The sequence below is a fragment of the Oncorhynchus gorbuscha genome, linkage group LG09, assembly GCF_021184085.1.
Source record: "Oncorhynchus gorbuscha isolate QuinsamMale2020 ecotype Even-year linkage group LG09, OgorEven_v1.0, whole genome shotgun sequence".
In the NCBI taxonomy this organism is placed as follows: Eukaryota; Metazoa; Chordata; class Actinopteri; order Salmoniformes; family Salmonidae; genus Oncorhynchus; species Oncorhynchus gorbuscha.
The window spans coordinates 11,692,712-11,715,343 of NC_060181.1; the positions used below are offsets into that span (position 1 = coordinate 11,692,712).

Genomic DNA, 22,632 nt, shown 5'->3' on the forward strand with positions numbered 1-22,632 from the left:
CCTCTGCCAATCTCCCCTCTCATCTCCTGTACTCTTCTCCCCCTCACCTCTTCCCTCTCCTCCTCTCCCCCTCACCTCTCCCCTCTCCTCCTCTCCTCTCCACTCCTCCCCTCACCTCTTCCCCTGTCCTGCCCTTTCCTCTCATCTCCCTTCTCATCCTCTCTCTCCTCTCCTTTCCACTCCTCCCCTCTCCTTTCCTCTCATCTCCCTTCTCATCCTCTCTCTCCTCTCCTTTCCACTCCTCCCCTCTCCTTTCCTCTCCTCTCCCCTCTCATCCTCTCTCTCCTCTCCTTTCCACTCCTCCCCTCTCCTTTCCTCTCCTCTCCCCTCTCATCCTCTCTCTCCTCTCCTTTCCACTCCTCCCCTCTCCTCCCCTCTCCTTTCCTCTCCTCTCCCTTCTCATCCTCTCTCTCCTCTCCTTTCCACTCCTCCCCTGTCCTTTCCTCTCCTCCTCTCTCTCGTCTCCTCTCCTTTTCTCTCCTCATTTCCATCTCCTCTCCTCTCCTCTCCTCTCTTCTCCCTCCCTCCCTCCCTCCCTCCCTCCCTCCCTCCCTCCCTCCCTCCCTCCCTCCCTCCCTCCCTCCCTCCCTCCCTCCCTCCCTCCCTCCCTCCCTCCCTCCCTCCCTCCCTCCTCCCTCCCTCCCTCCCTCCCTCCCTCCCTCCCTCCCTCCCTCCCTCCCTCCCTCCCTCCCTCTCCCTCTCTCTCTCTCTCTCTCTCTCTCTCTCTCTCTCTCTCTCTCTCTCTCTCTCTCTCTCATCTCCTCTCCTCTCTCCCCTCACCTTTCCTCTCCTCTCTCCCCTCCCCTTTCCCCTTGTCTCTCATCTCTCTTGCCTCCTCTACTCCCCTGCCCTTACTCCCCTCCCTCCCTTGTTTCATCCCCTCCCCTCCCCTCCCCTCTCTCCCTCCAGGTACTAAGATCCCAGGTTCTGCTGTCTTGGTGTTTGATATCCACATCATAGACTTCCACAACCCATCAGACACAGTGGTGATCATCACCAACTATAAACCAGAGGTGTGTGAGACTCTGGCTAAGAAAGGAGACTTTGTTAAATACCACTACAACGCTTCACTAATGGATGGATCCTTCATCGACTCCACGTGAGTAGAAAGATGAAGACACACACATACACACACGCACACATACACACCTACACATACAGACACACATACACACACACACACACGCACACATACACACCTACACATACAGACACACATACACACACACACACATACACACCTACACATACAGACACACATACACACCTACACATACAGACACACATACACACCTACACATACAGACACACATACACACCTACACATACAGACACACATACACACCTACACATACAGACACACATACACACCTACACATACAGACACACATACACACCTACACATACAGACACACATACACACGCACACATACACACCTACACATACAGACACACATACACACACACACACGCACACATACACACCTACATATACAGACACACATACACACACACACGTACACATACACACCTACACATACAGACACACATACACACACACACACGCACACATACACACCTACACATACAGACACACATACACACACACACACGCACACATACACACCTACACACCTACACATACAGACACACATACACAAACACACACGCACACATACACACCTACACATACAGACACACATGCACACACACACACGCACACATACACACCTACACACCTACACATACAGACACACATACACACACAGTTGAAGTCTGAAGTTTACATACATTTAGGTTGGAGTCATTAAACCTCGTTTTTCAATCCCTCCACAAGTGTCTTGTTAACAAACTATAGTTTTGGCAAGTCGGTCAGGACATCTACTTTGTGCATGACACAAGTCATTTTTCCAACAATTGTTTACAGACAGATTATTTCACTTATAAATTCACTGTATCACAATTCCAGTGGGTCAGAAGTTTACAAACACTAAGTTGACTGTACCTTTAAACAGCTTGGGAAATTTCAGAAAATGATGTCATGGCTTTAGAAGCTTCTGATAGGCTAATTGACATCATTTGAGTCAATTGGAGGTGTACCTGTTGATGTATTTCAAGGCTACCTAACTCAGTGCCTCTTTGCTTGACATCATGGGAAAATCAAAAGATATCAGCTAAGAAAATTCTAGACCTCCACAAGTCTGGTTCATTTTTTTGGAGCAATTTCCAAACGTCTGAAGGTACCAAGTTCATTTGTACAAACAATAGTACGCAAGTATAAAAACTATGGGACCACACAGCCGTCATACCACTCAGGAAGGAGACGCGTTCTGTCTCCTAGAGATGAACGTACTTTGGTGCGAAAAGTGAAAATGAATCCCAGAACAACAGCACCTTGTGAAGATGCTGGAGGAAACGAGTAGAAAAGTATCTATATCCACAGTAAAACAAGTCCTATATTGACAGGCCGCTCAGCAAGGAAGAAGCCACTGCTCCAAAACTGCCATAAAAAAAGCCAGACTATGGTTTGCAACTGCACATGGTGACAAACATCGTACTTTTTTGGAGAAATGTCCTCTAGTCTGATGAAACAAAAATAGAACTGTTTGGCCATAATGACCATCTTTATGTTTGGAGGGAAAAGGGGGAGGCTTGCAAGCCGAAGAACACCACCCTAACCGTGAAGCACGGGTGTGGCAGCATCATGTTGTGGGGGTGCTTTGCTGCAGGAGAGACTGGTGCACTTCACAAAATTAATGGCATCATGAGGTAGGAAACTGATGTGTATATATTGAAGCAACATCTCAAGTCATCAGTCAGGAAGTTAAAGCTTGGTTGCAAATGAGTCTTCCAAATGGACGATGACCCCAAGCATACTTCCAACGTTATGGCTTAAGGATGACAAAGTCAAGGTATTGGAGTGGCCATCACAAAGCCCTGACCTCAATCCTATAGACAATTTGTGTGCAGAACTGAAAAAGTGCATGTGAGCAAGGAGGCCTACAAACCTGACTCAGTTACACCAGCTCTGTCAGGAGGAATGGGCCAAAATTCACCCAAATTATTGTGGGAAGCTTGTGGAAGGCTACCCGAAACGTTTGACCCAAGATAAAGAATTTAAAGGCAACGCTACCAATGCTACCAAAAAGAGTGTAAATAAACGTTTGACCCACTGGGAATGTGATGACATATTCTGACATTTCTCATTCTTAAAATAAAGTGGTGATCCTAACTGACCTAAGACATGGAATTGTTGCTAGGATTTAATGTCAGGAATTGTGAAACTGAGTTGAAATGCATTTGGCTGAGGTGTATGTAAACTTCCGACTTCGCGTACACACACACATACACAAATACACACACATACATATACACAAATACACACACACACACACACACACACACACACACACACACACACACACACACACACACACACACACACACACACACACACACACACACACACACACACACACACACACACACACACACACACACACACACACACACACACACACACACACACACACACACACACACACACACACTTCTAACAATCTCTCTCTCTCCAGGTATAACTATGGGAAGACGTATAACATTGTGCTGGGAGCCAACCAGGTGGTTCCTGGGATGGAGGAAGGGCTGAAGGAGATGTGTGTTGGAGAGAGAAGACACCTGGTCATACCTCCTCACCTGGGCTACGGAGAGAGGGGAGTGGGTGAGTTTCACACACACACACACACACACACACACACACACACACACACACACACACACACACACACACACACACACACACACACACACACACACACACACACACACACACACACACACACACACACACTAGTCCACTAGCAGTTATTAACCCAATGTCTATGTGTATGTATTAGATGGTGAGGTGCCAGCCAGTGCTGTGCTGGTCTTCGACATCGAGATGATCGAGATGGAGGCGGGCCTCCCTGACGGGTACATGTTCATCTGGAACGAGGAGGTATCAGCTGACCTCTTCACCGAGATGGACGCAGACAAGGACCTACAGGTGTTGGCCTCAGAGGTACTCATCACGGCTAAATCCCGCCCTCAACTACACGCTAATAAACATACACATGACACCGTGGATCCTTCTGTATCTCAACTGGACAGAGTCTGGCTGTATCTCAGTAGTCTCAAATGACCTCCTCTCCTTCATCTGTTCTGATTGAAGACCACTGGACAGAGTCTGGCTGTATCTCAGTACTCTCAAATGACCTCCTCTCCTTCATCTGTTCTGATTGAAGACCACTGGACAGAGTCTGGCTGTATCTCAGTACTCTCAAATGACCTCCTCTCCTTCATCTGTTCTGATTGAAGACCACTGGACAGAGTCTGGCTGTATCTCAGTACTCTCAAATGACCTCCTCTCCTTCATCTGTTCTGATTGAAGACCACTGGACAGAGTCTGGCTGTATCTCAGTACTCTCAAATGACCTCCTCTCCTTCATCTGTTCTGATTGAAGACCACTGGACAGAGTCTGGCTGTATCTCAGTACTCTCAAATCACCTCCTCTCCTTCATCTGTTCTGATTGAAGACCACTGGACAGAGTCTGGCTGTATCTCAGTAGTCTCAAATGACCTCCTCTCCTTCATCTGTTCTGATTGAAGACCACTGGACAGAGTCTGGCTGTATCTTAGTTGTCTCAAATGACCTCCTCTCCTTCATCTGTTCTGATTGAAGACCACTGGACAGAGTCTGGCTGTATCTCAGTACTCTCAAATGACCTCCTCTCCTTCATCTGTTCTGATTGAAGACCACTGGACAGAGTCTGGCTGTATCTTAGTTGTCTCAAATGACCTCCTCTCCTTCATCTGTTCTGATTGAAGACCACTGGACAGAGTCTGGCTGTATCTTAGTTGTCTCAAATGACCTCCTCTCCTTCATCTGTTCTGATTGAAGACCACTGGACAGAGTCTGGCTGTATCTCAGTACTCTCAAATGACCTCCTCTCCTTCATCTGTTCTGATTGAAGACCACTGGACAGAGTCTGGCTGTATCTCAGTACTCTCAAATGACCTCCTCTCCTTCATCTGTTCTGATTGAAGACCACTGGACAGAGTCTGGCTGTATCTCAGTACTCTCAAATGACCTCCTCTCCTTCATCTGTTCTGATTGAAGACCACTGGACAGAGTCTGGCTGTATCTTAGTTGTCTCAAATGACCTCCTCTCCTTCATCTGTTCTGATTGAAGACCACTGGACAGAGTCTGGCTGTATCTTAGTTGTCTCAAATGACCTCCTCTCCTTCATTTGCACTGATCTGTAAACACAAGACAAGTGAAAGCAGTGGAACAGAAGCCTTGTGCTTTTTATTTCACCAGTTCATTTAAATCAGTTCAGAAGGAGAGGAGACCATCGAGCTATGATTAACCGAGGCAACTGGCTAACCAATTCACAATTCTCCCTCTCTCCCTCCCCCTCTCTCCCTCCACCTCTCCCCCCCCCCTCCCCTATCCTTCTCTCCAGTTCTCAGACTATATCCTGCGTCAGGTGAACGAGGGTAAAGGTCGCCTTGCCCCTGGGTTTAACGCAAATCTCATCATCGAGAACATGTTCTCCAACCAGGACCGTAATGGAGACGGAAAGATCACTGAGGAGGAGTTCAAACTGAAGGCCGACGAGACACCACACGACGAGCTATAAGAGAGATGAGACCCCACACGACGAGCTATAAGACACACAAGAGCTACAAGACAGACTAGACCCCACAAGACGAGCTATAAGAGAGAGCTATAAGACACGACGAGCTATAAGAGAGATGAGACCCCACACGACGAGCTATAAGAGAGATGAGACCCCACACGACGAGCTATAAGAGAGATGAGACCCCACACGACCAGCTATAAGAGAGACGAGACCGCACACGATGAGCTATAAGACAGACTAGACCCCACACGACCAGCTATAAGACAGACTAGACCCCACACGACCAGCTATAAGACAGACCCCACACGATGAGCTATAAGACAGACCAGACCCCACACGACGAGCTATAAGACAGACTAGACCCCACACGACGAGCTATAAGACAGACCAGACCCCACACGACGAGCTATAAGACAGACCAGACCCCACACGACGAGCTATAAGACAGACCAGACCCCACACGACGAGCTATAAGACAGACCAGACCCCACACGACGAGCTATAAGACAGACCAGACCCCACACGACGAGCTATAAGACAGACTAGACCCCACACGACGAGCTATAAGACAGATCAGACCCCACACGACGAGCTATAAGACAGACCAGACCCCACACGACGAGCTATAAGACAGACTAGACCCCACACGACCAGCTATAAGACAGACCCCACACGACCAGCTATAAGACAGACCAGACCCCACACGACGAGCTATAAGACAGACCCCACACGACGAGCTATAAGACAGACTAGACCCCACACGACGAGCTATAAGACAGACTAGACCCCACACGATGAGCTATAAGACAGACCAGACCCCACACGACGAGCTATAAGACAGACCCCACACGACGAGCTATAAGACAGACTAGACCCCACACGACGAGCTATAAGACAGACTAGACCCCACACGACGAGCTATAAGACAGACTAGACCCCACACGACCAGCTATAAGACAGACCAGACCCCACACGACGAGCTATAAGACAGACTAGACCCCACACGACGAGCTATAAGACAGACTAGACCCCACACGACGAGCTATAAGAGAGACTAGACCCCACACGACCAGCTATAAGACAGACCAGACCCCACACGACGAGCTATAAGACAGACTAGACCCCACACGACCAGCTATAAGACAGACCCCACACGACCAGCTATAAGACAGACTAGACCCCACACGACCAGCTATAAGACAGACCAGACCCCACACGACGAGCTATAAGACAGACTAGACCCCACACGACCAGCTATAAGACAGACTAGACCCCACACGACCAGCTATAAGAGAGACTAGACCCCACACGACGAGCTATAAGACAGACTAGACCCCACACGACCAGCTATAAGACAGACTAGACCCCACACGACGAGCTATAAGACAGACCAGACCCCACACGACGAGCTATAAGACAGACTAGACCCCACACGACCAGCTATAAGACAGACTAGACCCCACACGACCAGCTATAAGAGAGACTAGACCCCACACGACGAGCTATAAGAGAGACGAGACCCCACACGACGAGCTATAAGAGAGGGACAGGGTTTATGAGGGGGCTTATATGGTGACCGTATAAGACAAAGAGGGTGTGTGTGTTTGTGCTTTTGTGAATGTGTGTGGGTGTGTGTATCAGACCTGGTTTCAAATACTATTACAAATATCTCAATTACTTTCACATACACATACACATACTTTCACATACACATACTTTCACATACACATACTTTCACATACACATACTTTCACATACACATACTTTCACATACACATACTTTCACATACACATACTTTCACATACACATACTTTCACATACACATACTTTCACATACACATACTTTCACATACACATACTTTCACATACACATACTTTCGAAGTAAGTATTCAGATATATTTTATTTGAAAAGACAAGTAGTTGAATATTTTATTGTATTTGGAAATAAACTTGGAAAGTATTTGAAAATACTCAAATCTACTTCCTCAAATACACTCCCATGCATTTAACTCAAATACACTCCCATGCATTTAACTCAAATACAATTTGGTAAACTATTTTCTTTTTTACAAATAACTATTAAAATACTCAAATAAAAGTACTTGTTTTGGGCTGTTGTATTAGAAAATACTCAAATATTCAGAAAAAGTATTTTAAATACCAGATACTCATGTATTTGAACACAGGTCTGTGTGTGTGTGTGTGTGTGTGTGTGTGTGTGTGTGTGTGTGTGTGTGTGTGTGTGTGTGTGTGTGTGTGTGTGTGTGTGTGTGTGTGTGTGTGTGTGTGTGTGTGTGTGTGCGGAGGGTGGCGGGGGGGGAGCTGATACAGGGTCAGATGTTATAGAGAAAACCAGAGAGAGAGAGAGGCAAGTTTTGTTCTGAGTAATGGGTTGAGTAACAAACATCACTATACTAACCTTCGACCTGTCCAGTCTTCTGTGAGCTGAGTAGTCTGGTGTCGGCAGGAGGGGAGGAATGAGAGAGGACAGTGAGGAAAGCAGGAGGGGAGGAATGAGAGAGGACAGTGAGGAAAGCAGGAGGGGAGGAATGAGAGAGGACAGTGAGGAAAGCAGGAGGGGAGGAATGAGAGAGGGCAGTGAGGAAAGCAGGAGGGGAGGAATGAGAGAGGACAGTGAGGAAAGCAGGAGGGGAGGAATGAGAGAGGACAGTGAGGAAAGCAGGAGGGGAGGAATGAGAGAGGACAGTGAGGAAAGCAGGAGGGGAGGAATGAGAGAGGACAGTGAGGAAAGCAGGAGGGGAGGAATGAGAGAGGACAGTGAGGAAAGCAGGATGATGAGGAAGGAGACAGTCAACGTTAAGAGCATTGGGACAAAGTCCTACATTTGTGTTAATAGACGAGCCTGGTTTGTTGTTGTTGATGTTGTTGTTGTTGATGATGATGATGTGCCTTTTTTACCTTCTCTGGCATCACAGAGTGTGTTTTTTTAATTTTAATTTTTGTAAATGAAGATTCATGTTCACGTGGTTGGTTTTGTGTTTGTCTCTTTAATCAGTTTCTTAACTCTTGCGAGAATAAGTGCCTGCCTATTTTGGTTGTGATGTTAACTTTTCGCTGTGTTCAGCTGATCCGAGGATCTTCCATGTTTAATAGTTAGTGCTCCTGAATTATTCTCCGTTCTGTTGGTCAAACTGTTTTTATTTTATATATTGTATCCCGGTGACATCACAAACTGGCATAACTTCACCAAATATGTCTTAATAGAGTACAATTACAGTACTATTGAAATAGTTGTTGTAAAAACAAACACCATGATAGATGAACAGTTAGGTGATTGCAGAATTTCTGGTACAGTACTATAATCCTGTTCTGTCCATTGGAGCTAACGTGTGCGTGTGTGTGTGTGTGTGTGTGTGTGTGTGTGTGTGTGTGTGTGTGTGTGTGTGTGTGTGTGTGTGTGTGTGTGTGTGTGTGTGTGTGTGTGTGTGTGTGTGTGTGTGTGTGTGTGTGTGTGTGTGTGTGTGTGCCTGTGTGTGTGTGTGTGCGTGTGTGTGTTTTAGTTAGGGTTGCCCGTTGATTCAGGTGCTAAAACAGTGTTTCTGTTCATTGTTTTCATGTGTACAAACTCTTCCTGTATTCCCTGATGTCTAAGCCAATCACAGTACAGGACTACACATCCGTAGTCATTCAGCTGCCCACACTGAAGTCTCCTATGCAACATGTACCTAAATGTTAGTACCACTATCAGGCAGTTCACATTGTTTAACGTTTCCCCCCCAATAGCTTGTGTTCTAATTCCTCTATGCTCGGCACACACATCTCACTTGCCACGGCTTCGGCTGTGTTTTTGTGTGTGATTTTGTGTGTGTGTGTGTGTGTGTGTGTGTGTGTGTGTGTGTGTGTGTGTGTGTGTGTGTGTGTGTGTGTGTGTGTGTGTGTGTGTGTGTGTGTGTGTGTGTGTGTGTGTGTGTGTGTGTGTGTGTGTGTGTGTGTGGTGTACGTGTGTGTATTTGCAACAGTTGAGTTTGTTTACTATCCGATACCTCTGTTAATGATGATGCTGTTAAGGACAGTTTGAATAAATAAATAAACATTCCAACCCTTTTACAACATGACCGTCTGTCTCTCCTTACACTGTGTGTGTGTGTGTGTGTGTGTGTGTGTGTGTGTGTGTGTGTGTGTGTGTGTGTGTGTGTGTGTGTGTGTGTGTGTGTGTGTGTGTGTGTGTGTGTGTGTGTGTGTGTGTGTGTGTGTGTGTGTGTGTGTGTGTTGTCTCAGTAAGGCTGACGTCAGGAGCCACATCATGGGGAGTCTCCATAGATACAGATACATCGTGAGTGTGGGTTTTCTGGATCTGGGCTCTTCATTCTCCAAGCTACTTTATGGTCCTGATGTGTTACTGCAACAGCTGTACAGTTGACTTTCACATCTGTTTACACTATCCCTGACCTTCAACTAGCCTAATACAGTTTTGTAATGGTAATATTTCTGATTACAAAATGTTTAATTTACAGTGATCAACATCATGTTTAGAGTTTCTGTAATCCACCTCATTTCCAGTGTTCTATTTTTATTTTTTTTAAACCTTTTTTTCACTAGGCAAGTTAGTTAAGAACAAATTCTTATTTTCAATGACGGCCGAGGAACGGGCAGGTTGCAAGTTGCAATGTTTTTGTGTCGAAGGCAGTCAGGTCTGGAGTGAACCAAGGGCTATATCTGTATATCTGTGGTGTGCACAAGACAGGTGTGTGTGTGGTGTTTGTGTGGGCAGGTGTGTGTGTGCACAAGACAGGTGTGTGTGTGGTGTTTGTGTGGGCAGGTGTGTGTGTGCACAAGACAGGTGTGTGTGTGGTGTTTGTGTGGGCAGGTGTCTGTGTGCACAAGACAGGTGTGTGTGTGGTGTTTGTGCGGGCAGGTGTGTGTGTGGTGTTTGTGTGGGCAGGTGTATGTGCACAAGACAGGTGTGTGTGGTGTTTGTGCGGGCAGGTGTGTGTGTGCGGAAAGATAGGTGTGTGTGTGGTGTTTGTGTGGGCAGGTGTGTGTGTGCACAAGACAGGTGTGTGTGTGGTGTTTGTGTGGGCAGGTGTGTGTGTGCACAAGACAGGTGTGTGTGTGGTGTTTGTGTGGGCAGGTGTGTGTGTGTGCACAAGACAGGTGTGTGTGTGGTGTTTGTGTGGGCAAGTGTGTGTGCACAAGACAGGTGTGTGTGTGGTGTTTGTGTGGGCAAGTGTGTGTGCACAAGACAGGTGTGTGTGTGGTGTTTGTGCGGGCAGGTGTGTGTGTGGTGTTTGTGTGGGCAGGTGTGTGTGCACAAGACAGGTGTGTGTGGTGTTTGTGTGGGCAGGTGTGTGTGCACAAGACAGGTGTGTGTGTGGTGTTTGTGTGGGCACAAGACAGGTGTGTGTGTGTGTTTGTGCGGGCAGGTGTGTGTGTGGTGTTTGTGTGGGCACAAAGACAGGTGTGTGTGGTGTTTGTGTGGGCTCACAAGACAGGTGTCAAATTTGTCTTTCTGTTAGGTGCTGGAGTTGGATGCTGCCATTTATGAGGAGATGACGTTACACAGTGACATCGATGGTCGGTCTATATCCTCCTCTTCTTTCATCTCTCTGTTTATTACCAGTTTACCTCACTCACTCTGTCCTCTCCTCTTCCCTTTTCACCTCCTCCAGCTCTCATCCTCTTGCATGCCATCAGGACTGGGTGGGAGCAGAGAAATCTCCAGAGCCAATCAGAGAAGCCATCAGTCCAGTCGGAGTATCTTGCCATCCAATCACAGAGAACCATTATATCAACTCAGAGGCTCTACGTCCAACTTGAGACGCCTGTTGTCCAGATTGATAACCGAACTGTCCTATGGAAGAGTCCGACTGCCCGGAGGAACTCATCTGGCCAATCAGAGAAGTTCCCTATATTGCGGCAGAGTGTTTCTGTCCACTCACAACTCAGCTCGGAGAAGGAGGATAAGTTCATTGCAGAGGATAAGTTCATTAGAGTTACCAGCCTCAGAAATTGCATCCCAAATAAATGCTTCACAGAGTTCAAGTAACAGACACATCTCAACATCAACTGTCCAGAGGAGACTGTGAATCAGGCCTTTATGGTTGAATTGCTGCAAAGAAACCACTACTAAAGGACACCAATAATAAGAAGAGACTTGCTTGGGCCAAGAAACACAAGCAATGGACATTAGACCAGTGGAAATAGGTCCTTTGGTCTGATGAGTCAAAATTTGAGATTTTTGGTTCCAACCGCCATGTAGCTGAACGGATGATCTCCGCATGTGTGGTTCCCACCGTGAAGCATGGAGGAGGTGGTGTGATGGTGCTTTACTGGTGACACTGTCTGTGATTTATTTCGATTTCAAGGCACACTTAACTAGCATGGCTACCACAGCATCCTGCAGCGATACACATCCCATCTGGATGTGCTTAGTGGGAATATAATTATAACAGGACAATGACCGACACACCTCCAGGCTGTGTAAGGGCTATTTGAGTGTAATGTTTACTGTTTATTTGTTATTGTTTATTTCACTTTTGTTTATCTATTTCACTTGCTTTGGCAATGTAAACATATGTTTCCCATAGCAATAAAGCCCTTAAATTGAAATTGAATTGAGAGAGAGAGCATCACTTTCTCCTCCATAGCCTAGAGTTTTTGTTTTAGTAAGAAAAAAACATACTTTTTTGAGAGGAGCCCCTCGTGGACTACAGGAAAAGGTGGGCCGAACAGGCCCCCATTAACATTGACATGGCTGTAGTGGAGCGGGTCGAGAGTTTCAAGTTCCTTGGTGTCCACATCACCAACGAACTATCATCGTCCAAACATACCAAGACAGTCGTGAAGAGGGCACGACAAAACCTTTTCCCCCTCAGGAGACAAAAAAGATTTGGCATGGATCGCCAGATCCATGACACGGCCCGCTACCAAAATCTGCAGTCTCTCCTTCACTGCAAATGCGTTTACCCTCGCAAGGCTGCAGGCCCAGACAGCATCCCCAGCCGCGTCCTCAGAGCATGCGCAGACTAGCTGGCTGGTGTGTTTATAGACATATTCAATCAATCCTTATCCCCGTCTGCTGTTCCCACATGCTTCAAGAGGGCCACCATTGTCTGGGGCAGCAGCGTAGCCTAGTGGTTAGAGCGTTGGACTAGTAACCGGAAGGTTGCGAGTTCAAACCCCCGAGCTGACAAGGTACAAATCTGTCGTTCTGCCCCTGAACAGGCAGTTAACCCACTGTTCCCAGGCCGTCATTGAAAATAAGAATATGTTCTTAACTGACTTGCCTGGTTAAATAAAGGTAAACAAAAATATTTTTTTTAAAAGTTTCTGTTCCCAAGAAAGCTAAGGTAACTGAGCTAAACAACTACCGCCCCGCCCCGTAGCACTCACTTCCGTCATCATGAAGTGCTTTGAGAGACCATATCACCTCCACCCTGCCTGACACCCTAGACCCACTCCAATTTGCTTACCGCCCCAATAGGTCCACAGACGACGCAATCGCAACCACACTGCACACGGCCCTAACCCATCTGGACAAGAGGAATACCTATGTGAGAATGCTGTTCATCGACCACAGCTCAGCATTTAACACCATAGTACCCTCCAAACTCGTCATCAAGCTCGAGACCCTGGGTATCGACCCCGCCCTGTGCAACTGGGTACTGGACTTCCTGACGGGCCGCCCCCAGGTGGTGAGGGTAGGTAACAACATCTTCACCCCGCTGATTCTCAACACTGGGGCCCCACAAGGGTGCATCCTGAGCCCTCTCCTGTACTCCCTGTTCACCCACGACTGCGTGGCCATGCACGCCTTCAACTCAATCATCAGGTTTGCAGAAGACACTACAGTGGTAGGCTTGATTACCAATAATGACGAGATGGCCTACAGGGAGGAGGTGAGGGCCCTCGGAGTGTGATGTCAGGAAAATAACCTCACACTCAATGTCAACAAAACAAACGAGATGATCGTGGACTTCAGGAAACAGCAGAGGGAGCACCCCCCTATCCACATCGACGGGACAGTAGTGGAGTTTTAAGTTCCTCTGCGTTCATATCGCGGACAAACTGAATTGGTCCACCCACACAGACAGTGTGGTGAAGAAGGCGCAGCAGCGCCTCTTCAACCTCAGGAGGCTGAAGAAATTTGGCTTGTCACCAAAAGCACTCACAAACTTTTACAGATGCACAATCGAGAGTATCACCACCTGGTACGGCAACTGCTCCGCCCACAACCGTAAGGCTCTCCAGAGGTTAGTGAGGTCTGCACAACGCATCACCGGGGGCAAACTACCTGCCCTCCAAGACACCTACCCCACCCGATGTCACAGGAAGGCCATAAAGATTATCAAAGACAACAACCACCCGAGCCACTGCCTGTTCACCCCGCTATCATCCAGAAGGCGAGGTCAGTACAGGTGCATCAAAGCTGGGACCGAGAGACTGAAAAACAGCTTCTATCTCAAGGCCATCAGACTGTTAAACAGCCACCACTAACATTGAGTGGCTGCTGACAACACACTGACTCAACTCCAGCCATTTTAATAATGGAAAAATTTATGTAAAAAAATGTATCACTAGCCACTTTAAATAATAATAATAAATAATGTTTACATACCCTATATTACTCATCTCATATGTATATACTGTACTCGATACCATCTACTGCATCTTGCCTATGTAGTTCTGTACCATCACTCATTCATATATTTTTATGTACATATTCTTCATCCCTTTACACTTGTGTGTATAAGGTAGCTGTTGTGAAATTATTAGGTTAGATTACTCAATGGTTATTACCGCATTGTCGGAACTAGAAGCACAAGCATTTCGCTACACTCGCATTAACACCTGCTAACCATGTGTATGTGACAAATAAAATTTGATTTGATTTGAAAAAGTTCTACAGCTGCACCATCAAGAGCATCCTGACCTGTTGCATCACCGCCTGGTGTGGCAACTGCTCGGCATCTGACCGTAAGGTGCACAGAAGGTTGTGCGAACGGCCCAGTACATCACTGGGGCCAAGATTCCTGCCATCCAGGACCTATACAATAGGCGGTGTCAGAGGAAAGCTCATAAAATTGTCAGAGACTCCAGTCTGTTTTCTCTGCTATCGCACTCAATTAATAAAATCGCCACCGGACAATTTACATTGACCCCCCCTCCTCCTTTTGTACACTGCTGCTACTCGCTGTTTATTATCCATGCATAGTCACTTCACCCCTACCTACATGTACAAATTACCTCAACTAACCTGTACCCAGCACACTGACTCCGTACCGGTGCCCCCTTTATATAGCCTCATATTGTTACTCTTATTGTGTTACTTTTTATTATAACTTTTTATTTTAGTCTACTTGGTAAATATTTGAACTACACTGTTAGTGTAGGCTTTTAAAATTTCACGGTAAAGTCTACACTTTCATTCGGCGCATGTGACAAATAAAGTTTGATTTGATTTGATATATGTGCATTTAGAAAGTATTCACACCCTTTGACTTTTTACACATTTTGTTATGTTACAGCCTAAATTAAAAATGTATTAAATTGAGATTTCACTGATCTATACATAATACCCAATAATGTCAAAGTGGAATTATGTTTTTGAATTTTTTAAAAAAGTATTATGTTTAATAAAAAATGAAAAGCTGAAATGTCTTGAATCAATAAATATTCAACACTTTTCAGAAAGTGAAAGCAGCTCTGAATATACCTCTTATGGGCAACAAGAACATAAAATAGCAAAAATAATCACAATCTTTCTGCAAGTACACAAAGAGAACCCCGTCGTTGTGCTGCTGGCCCATCGGGCACCTGTCGCGGAACGGGGCGTGGTTGTCCCAACCTGGCCCTGCCCCGCGCGCTGCGATCACACGTCGAATGCCGCCAATTTATAACGTCCCTGAGGGAAAGACCGCAGACAGTTACCTATATCTGAAATGTTATGAGAATTTATTTACACGATAAAAAGGTCGTTTTCTCTCTCTTTTTGGAAGGAGAAATCAAAGTATTCAAAATGAGCGTGTATGTAGGTTAGTGATAATTAATTAGCTAGTGATATATATATTTTTTTAGAAGTGTACTTGGTGTCCAACTTGATAAGAAGTTAGCTAGCTAGCTACTATAGATAGCTACAGTAGCTACGCCACATTCAATAGCTTTTCCCTCCCAGCTAACGTTAGCTATGGTTATTTCTCAATAGCACTTGTTTGTTTCTTTACAGGTTCATCTTTTAATGTTGAGGATGTCCTTAGACCTTCTACGAAAGAGGGTAATGTCAGGCAAACATACAACCTTTTTGACTTTGCGAGATATATCTCGTATCAAAAATGTTTTCAAATATTTGCCTCGAGAATAATGTCCTAAGAAGTCAAGCTGATATATATTTCAGGTGGGCATGAAGATGTAGAGCCCAAAGTTGAGCAGCTGATGAATAAACTTAAAAGGCTGCAACAAGGTAGCTATTATTAACCCCTTCCACACTACAAATGAATCATAAATGCCTAATGGAAGAGCAAGGTTGATTAGGGTTTAAAATATACATGATAAATGAACTCAGGCTAATAACAAAATTTGATTCAGTATTTTTTGTCATAATCGATCTAGCTGAAGATAGCATCCTGCAAGCCATAATGGTTGTGTCAGTAAAAGTGTGGTTATGCATACAGTGTGGTGTGGATGTATGTGTTTTTGGTGTTTCCTCTCAGGTAAGAGAGCTATAGAGGAGGAGGTGAAAGAGGCCCAGTCACTCAGAGACTCTCTGCAGGAAGAACTCGATGCCCGTAAGAAACCCTGAAGAAATCTGGTTTTGCTCTCATACTAAGTAATATTAGCTACATCCTTTGTTATTCTTCCCTTCCCACTGGACACAGACATCAATTCAACATGGTTTCCACTTAATTTAATTGAAATGATGTGGAAACAATGTTGATTCAACCAGTGTGTGCCTAGTGGGTTGCTTCCTTTGGGTAATCACTAATCCAATATGACTAGATTGGGGGGGAATGATCTCCTGCCTTCAGCCATCCAAACATCTCAGATCAGAGATAAGCCTACTTCGAAGACAGGCTTCTTGTTTAAAGTATTGGAACAGATTAGGAAAATATGAAGTAATGCTTAGTAGTTTTGGTTTTCTAGTAGTCCTGAAGTGTACAAAATTGATGACACCAGCATCACTTGTTGTTCCCCCAGTACAGACGGAAGCTTACCAACTGGAGGGAGTCCACAAAGAGAAAGAAGGTGACAACACACAGAACACTCACTTTTACGTTAAGGCCATACACATTTTATTCAACGTTTAACAGATGCCCCTCACATTTCTCAAAAATAAAAACGGAAAAGTTTAAAGATTATCGCCAAAAGTAATGTCCTCAACCTTCCACTAAAGAGATACACAACTTCCTAATTGGTATGGCCTTAGCACAGATTATAATGAGGCTAACATCACTAGAAAAGGTTGCTAGGCGTTGTATTAAGTTGTTATAGTATTTTTACAAGGTTGTCCACTTATTTTTATAGTTTTTTTTTCTCTTCGCTTTGTTAAAAAAGTAAGATACATTTGTATTTATGTCATGAGAAAAGTAGCCATTCTGGAAATACTGAGAGATTCCTGCCATGACATCATGGCAACAGAATGATGATTGGGTTAGAATAGAGTAAGCCTTTAGTGGAGACGTTTGTCTTATTTGACTTTCAGGGTTCGTTATATTACACACTGACTCATCTCGATGCTATGCTGATGTTAGAGCTGATTATTGTGGTCAGTCTCAAATATCTGATCCCATTGAATATTACAACACATGAATGAACCTACTACCAAAATCAGTAGACCTTATTCCCTTCTCTGCCTGAAATCCATAGTGCTCTCAAAGGTAATACGTTTACAGTTGTTTTTGTCAATTTAAAACTGATGATGATGTTTTTATCCCAGAGTCGTGCATGGTGCTGCAGTTCCAGTGTGAAGAGATGGAACAGGACTCTACCAGGTGAGCAGTTACACCTGCCTGGTATGCACCTTCCCCTCCAGTCTCCACCCACCTTGTCATGTGGTCAAGTAGCCAGCTTCCAGACCAGATCCCTTCTTCAGATCAAACACTAGATGGAAGCATATCTTCATGTTAATGCAGGCCTAGAGCGGACATGATCTCTATTCAGAGTCCGTTTAAGATGAAATCATATACAAAGGGAAAGACTTGAAAACAGAACAATGGATTTATTGGCATCATGGACTAACATACCGAACCGAACCTGTGACGTGAGGAGTTATTCAGCAACATCTGGTGTTTGGTTCAACTCTACACATCTGCAGGTGGAAACTTTGACTCTAAAAATCCTGAGAAAACAGGATGAAGACACGGCATATGTCAGAAAGCTGCTGCTGGTAAAGACATGAACTCTGCTATGATCCCACTGTGAGTGATTTGAATGCTCAATTCTGTAGGACCTGACAAAGACAGTGGTCTAAGGCACCGCATCTCAGTGCAAGAGGCGTCACTACAGTCCCTGGTTCAAATCCAGGCTGTATCACATCCGGCCATGATTGGGAGTCCCATAGGGCAGCGCACGTTTGGCCGGAGTAGGCTGTCATTGTAAATAAGAATTTGTTCTTAACTGACTTGCCTAGTTAAATAAAGGTTAAATGTAAATTCATAAGACACGTTGGTCTGTGTGTCTCAATAAATCACAGTGACAGGAAGCATATCACAGTGGCCGACATTCCTCATCTCCTGTCCAGCACCTGACCAAGTTAAGTGTGTATGTGTCCTTGTTCACAGGCAGCAGCAGCTTAACAGGAAGAGTGAGGACCTGATAGAACAGTACAGATGTCAGATCCAGGAGACTAAACTCAAACACAGGAAACACCGGTAACTATGTAGCGGTGCAGGGGGAACAGTCAGAATGGGGGCTTGAACCAACAGCCATTAGAGAGATCAGACTATGTATTGTGTGTTTTTTTTCTGACAGGATGAAGTTTGAAAACCAGCTCCAGCAGCTGATAGAGCAGCATAAGAACCTGCACTCTGTCTTTGTGAGTTTGTCTGCTCGTACCTGTGAGAAATCTGAAAGATTTCCGAGAAGCTTCTTCCATGTTTCTTTCACATATCCAGTCTTTCCAGATCTGTGAATACTAAGTGTTGTGTCTTCCATCCAGAGCCCAGACAGACTGCCTGCTGAAATAGAGAGCGTTGAAAACGCCAAGTCTCAGCTGCTGAAGGCTGGTAAGAAACTCTGATGACTGTAGAATTTAAACACAATAGACTTTAACATGGGCTATTAGCACCATCGGGTGTGCAACTGTGATGTATCTATGTCTGTGTGTGTGTGTGGGGGGGGGGGGGGTATAGAACAGCTGAAGTTGTCTCAGCTCTGCCATCTAGAGGAGGCGCTGGATGAGGCCAGGAGGCAGACTTCGACTGACACAGCAGACAAACACACAGACTGAACCCTGGAACTGTACACTGTAAAAACGACCACTGTGTACAATTACAAGTATTACCATGGCTCATAGTTAGAGAGGGTTCCATGGGTAGAAGCAAAGTTGTGAATGTTTTGTGATTGTTCTTCTGCCCTTGATGTTGTGTATTGAGGTCCCCCTGTTTGATGTTGTGTATTGAGGTCCCCCTGTTTGATGTTGTGGTTCTGAATCATTTGTACGTCATTCTTTATTAATTATTTATTTGCTGCTGAGCAGTCTGCTTTTAACATTTACATTTAAGTCATTTAGCAGACGCTCTTATCCAGAGCGACTTACAGATTAAACAGATTAAATACAGTTGTCTATGCTGGTTGAGGGTTACGTGTTTGTGGATTGAGAGTCTCACACGGATAAGAATAAACAAACATCACCAACATGAATGCAACACAGACAGTCACCAGTGGTGTAAAGTACTTAAGTAAAAATACTTTAAAGTACTACTTAAGTCGTTTTGGGGGGTATCTGTACTTTACTATTTATATTGTTGACAACTTTTACTTTTACTTCACTACATTCCTAAAGAAAATAATGCACTTTTTATTTCGTACATTTTCCCTGACACCCAAAAGTTCTCATTACATTTTGAATGCTTAGCTGGACAGGAAAATGGTCCAATTCACACACATCAGGAGAACATCCCTGGTCATCCCTACTGCCTCTGATCTGGTGGACTCACTAAACACAAATGCTTTGTTTGTAAATTATGTTTGTGTGTTGGAGTTTGTGGCAATCTGTAATTTTTTAAAATTGTGCCGTCTGGTTTGCTTAATTTAAGGATTTAAAAAAATTATTTGAACTTTTACTTTTGATACTTAATATATTTAAAACCAAATACTTTAAGACTTTTACTCTAGTAGTATTTTACTGGGTGACTCACTTTTACTCTAGTAGTATTTTACTGGGTGACTTTCACTTTTACTCTAGTAGTATTTTACTGGGTGACTTTCACTTTTACTTCAGTCATTTTCTAGTAATATCTTTACTTTTACTCAAGTATGAGAAAGTAGTACTTTTTCTACCACTGACAGTCACACAGACAGACACATACACACATAAACTCAGCAAAGATAAATCGTAAAAATCCAAATAACTTCACATATTTTCATTGTAAAGGGCTTAAACACGGTTTCCCATGCTTGTTCAATGAACCATAAACAATTAATGAACATGCATGCACCTGTGGAACGGTCGTTAAGATACTAACTGCTTACAGACGGTAGGCAATTAAGGTCACAGTTATGAAAACGTAGGACACAAAAGAGGCCTTTCTACTGACTGAAAAACACCAAAAGAAAGATGCCTAGGGTCCCTGCTCATCTGCGTGAACGTGCCTTAGGCATGTTGTAAGGAGGCATGAGGACTGCAGATGTGACCAGGGCAATAAATTGCAATGTCCGTAGTGTGAGATGCCTAAGACAGGGAGACAGGACGGACAGCTGATCGTCCTCTCAGTGGCCACGTGTAACAACACCTGCACAGGATCGGTACATCTGAACATCACACCTGCGGGACAGGTACAAGATGGCAACAACAATTGCCCAAGTTACATCAGGAATGCACAATCCCTCCATCAGTGCTCAGACTGTCCGTAATAGGCTGAGGGGCTGGACTGAGGGCTTGTAGACCTGTTGTAAGGCAGGCCCTCACCAGACATCACCGGCAACAACGTCGCCTATGGGCACAAACCCACCGTTGCTGGACCAGACAGGACTGGCAAAAAGTGCTCTTGCCTAGTTTTGTCTCACCAGGGGTGACGGTCAGATTCGTGTTTATCGTCAAAGGAATGAGCGTTACACCGAGGCCTGTACTCTGGAGCGGGATCGATTTGGAGGTGGAGGGTCCGTCATGGTCTGGGGTGGTGTGTCACAGCATTATCGGACTGAGCTTGTTGTCATTGCAGGCATTCTCAACCCTGTGCGTTACAGGGAAGACATCCTCCTCCCTCATGTGGTACCCTGCCTGCAGGCTCATCCTGACATGACCCTCCAGCATGACAATGCCACCAGCCATACTGCTCGTTCTGTGCATTATTTCCTGCAAGACAGGAATGTCAGTGTTCTGCCATGGCAAGCGAAGAGCCCGGATCTCAATCCCATTGAGCACGTCTGGGACCTGTTGGATCGGAGGGTGAGGGCTAGGGCCATTCCCCCCCAGAAATGTCAGGGAATTTGCAGGTGCCTTGGTGGAAGAGTGGGGTAACATCTCACAGCAAGGATGGGCAAATCTGGTGCAGTCCATGAGGAGATGCACTGCAGAACTTAATGCAGCTGGTGGCCACATCAGATACTGACTGTTACTTTTGATTTTGACCCCCCCCCCCCCCCCTTTGTTCAGGGACACTTTATTCTATTTCTGTTAGTCACATGTCTGTGGAACTTGTTCAGTTTACGTCTCAGTTGTTGAATCTTGTAATGTTCATTCAAATATTTACACATGTTAAGTTTGCTGAAAATAAACGAGGTTGACAGTAAGAGGATGTTTATTTTTTTGCTGAGTTTATATCTTGTAATGGTAACCTAGGTATTTAGGCCTTATTGAAAAGAAGTGGATATTCAACCGGCAGCAGAAATGTTTACATTTAGACATAGGGGTCAAAATTAATTTAGGTTAGGTTTAGTTTCAGTAAGGTCAAGGATAACATCTAAAATTGGGTTAGTGTACTGCCGTGATTTTCTACCGGTCGATAACACTGCCTCTGGCTGGGATGAGAACGCCCTCATAAAGACAAGGTGTCACCCCCTGACCTTAGTTATCTTTGTTTTCTTTATTATTTTGGTTAGGTCAGGGTGTGACGAGGGTGTTATGTGTGTTTTCCTTGTCTAGGGTTTTTTGTATATCTATGGGGTTTTGGTATTGTCTAGGTAAATGTAGGTCTATGGTGGCCTGAATTGGTTCCCAATCAGAGACAGCTGTTTATCGTTGTCTCTGATTGGCGATCCTATTTAGGTTGCATTACATTACATTTAAGTCATTTAGCAGACGCCATTTTCCATTTTGGTTTGGTGGGTTATTGTCTATGTGTAGTTGCATGGCAGCATTTGTTGTAATTAGTGTCACGTTTGTGTTGTTATTTTGTTTCCGTGTTCTTTGTTTATTAAAGAAGAATGTATTCTTATCACGCTGCGCCTTGGTCTCCTCGTTATGACGAACGTGACACAAGGGTCTTCCCTGGTATAAGGTTAAATAAATACCACCGGGTGTGTATCTAGCTTGAGAGTAACCTTTACATGCATAACAATGTAATTATGTCAATTATAGAATCGGCCGACTGTAATTATGTTAATTATGACATCGGCCGTATTCCATTCGACAGACACTGGTATGTACTAATGCTGCAGAACCGCTGAGGGGGGTTTGTGCGTGTGTGTGTGTGTGGGGGGGGTCTTAAGATGAAGTTTTCATCTCTGGTGTTCTGTCACATACTTGTAAAGTAATTTACTTTTCTTGTTCCTTCATACTGGAGAAGCCACAAACACACACAGCTCGACTGGAACCAGTAATCTGAA

The 22,632-nt window shown here is 44.9% G+C and overlaps 2 protein-coding genes across 2 annotated transcripts in view; both read left to right on the plus strand.

The window, feature by feature from the left end:
* Positions 1-8,279, plus strand: part of LOC124043167 (peptidyl-prolyl cis-trans isomerase FKBP9-like) — a 28,916-nt gene extending 20,637 nt beyond the window's left edge. The window contains exons 7-10 of the mRNA XM_046361426.1: positions 910-1,099; positions 3,576-3,721; positions 3,897-4,060; positions 5,507-8,279. Of these exons, the coding sequence (XP_046217382.1) occupies positions 910-1,099; positions 3,576-3,721; positions 3,897-4,060; positions 5,507-5,683 (677 nt within the window). The 3' untranslated portion in view covers positions 5,684-8,279. The remainder of the gene's footprint in view (positions 1-909; positions 1,100-3,575; positions 3,722-3,896; positions 4,061-5,506) is intronic.
* Positions 8,280-15,553: 7,274 nt separating this feature from the next.
* si:ch211-199g17.9 (uncharacterized protein LOC108180085 homolog) lies at positions 15,554-19,632 on the plus strand. The gene is made up of 10 exons (XM_046360772.1): positions 15,554-15,683; positions 15,875-15,922; positions 16,043-16,108; positions 16,359-16,433; positions 16,843-16,890; positions 17,582-17,636; positions 18,426-18,515; positions 18,616-18,679; positions 18,803-18,869; positions 18,996-19,632. The coding sequence occupies exons 1-10, from the start codon at positions 15,596-15,598 to the stop codon at positions 19,091-19,093; spliced, it is 699 nt and encodes a 232-aa protein (XP_046216728.1). The 5' UTR covers positions 15,554-15,595; the 3' UTR covers positions 19,094-19,632.
* The last annotated feature ends 3,000 nt before the right edge of the window (positions 19,633-22,632 follow it).

What these genes read in the sequence shown, in the direction of transcription:
- si:ch211-199g17.9 (XM_046360772.1), top strand. Translation starts at nt 15,596, where the DNA reads ATGAGAATTTATTTACACGATAAAAAGGTCGTTTTCTCTCTCTTTTTG. An exon ending in CAAAATGAGCGTGTATGTAG is followed by an intron (nt 15,684 to 15,874) that starts GTTAGTGATAAT and finishes GTTTCTTTACAG; the next exon opens with GTTCATCTTTTAATGTTGAG. An exon ending in ACTTAAAAGGCTGCAACAAG is followed by an intron (nt 16,109 to 16,358) that starts GTAGCTATTATT and finishes GTTTCCTCTCAG; the next exon opens with GTAAGAGAGCTATAGAGGAG.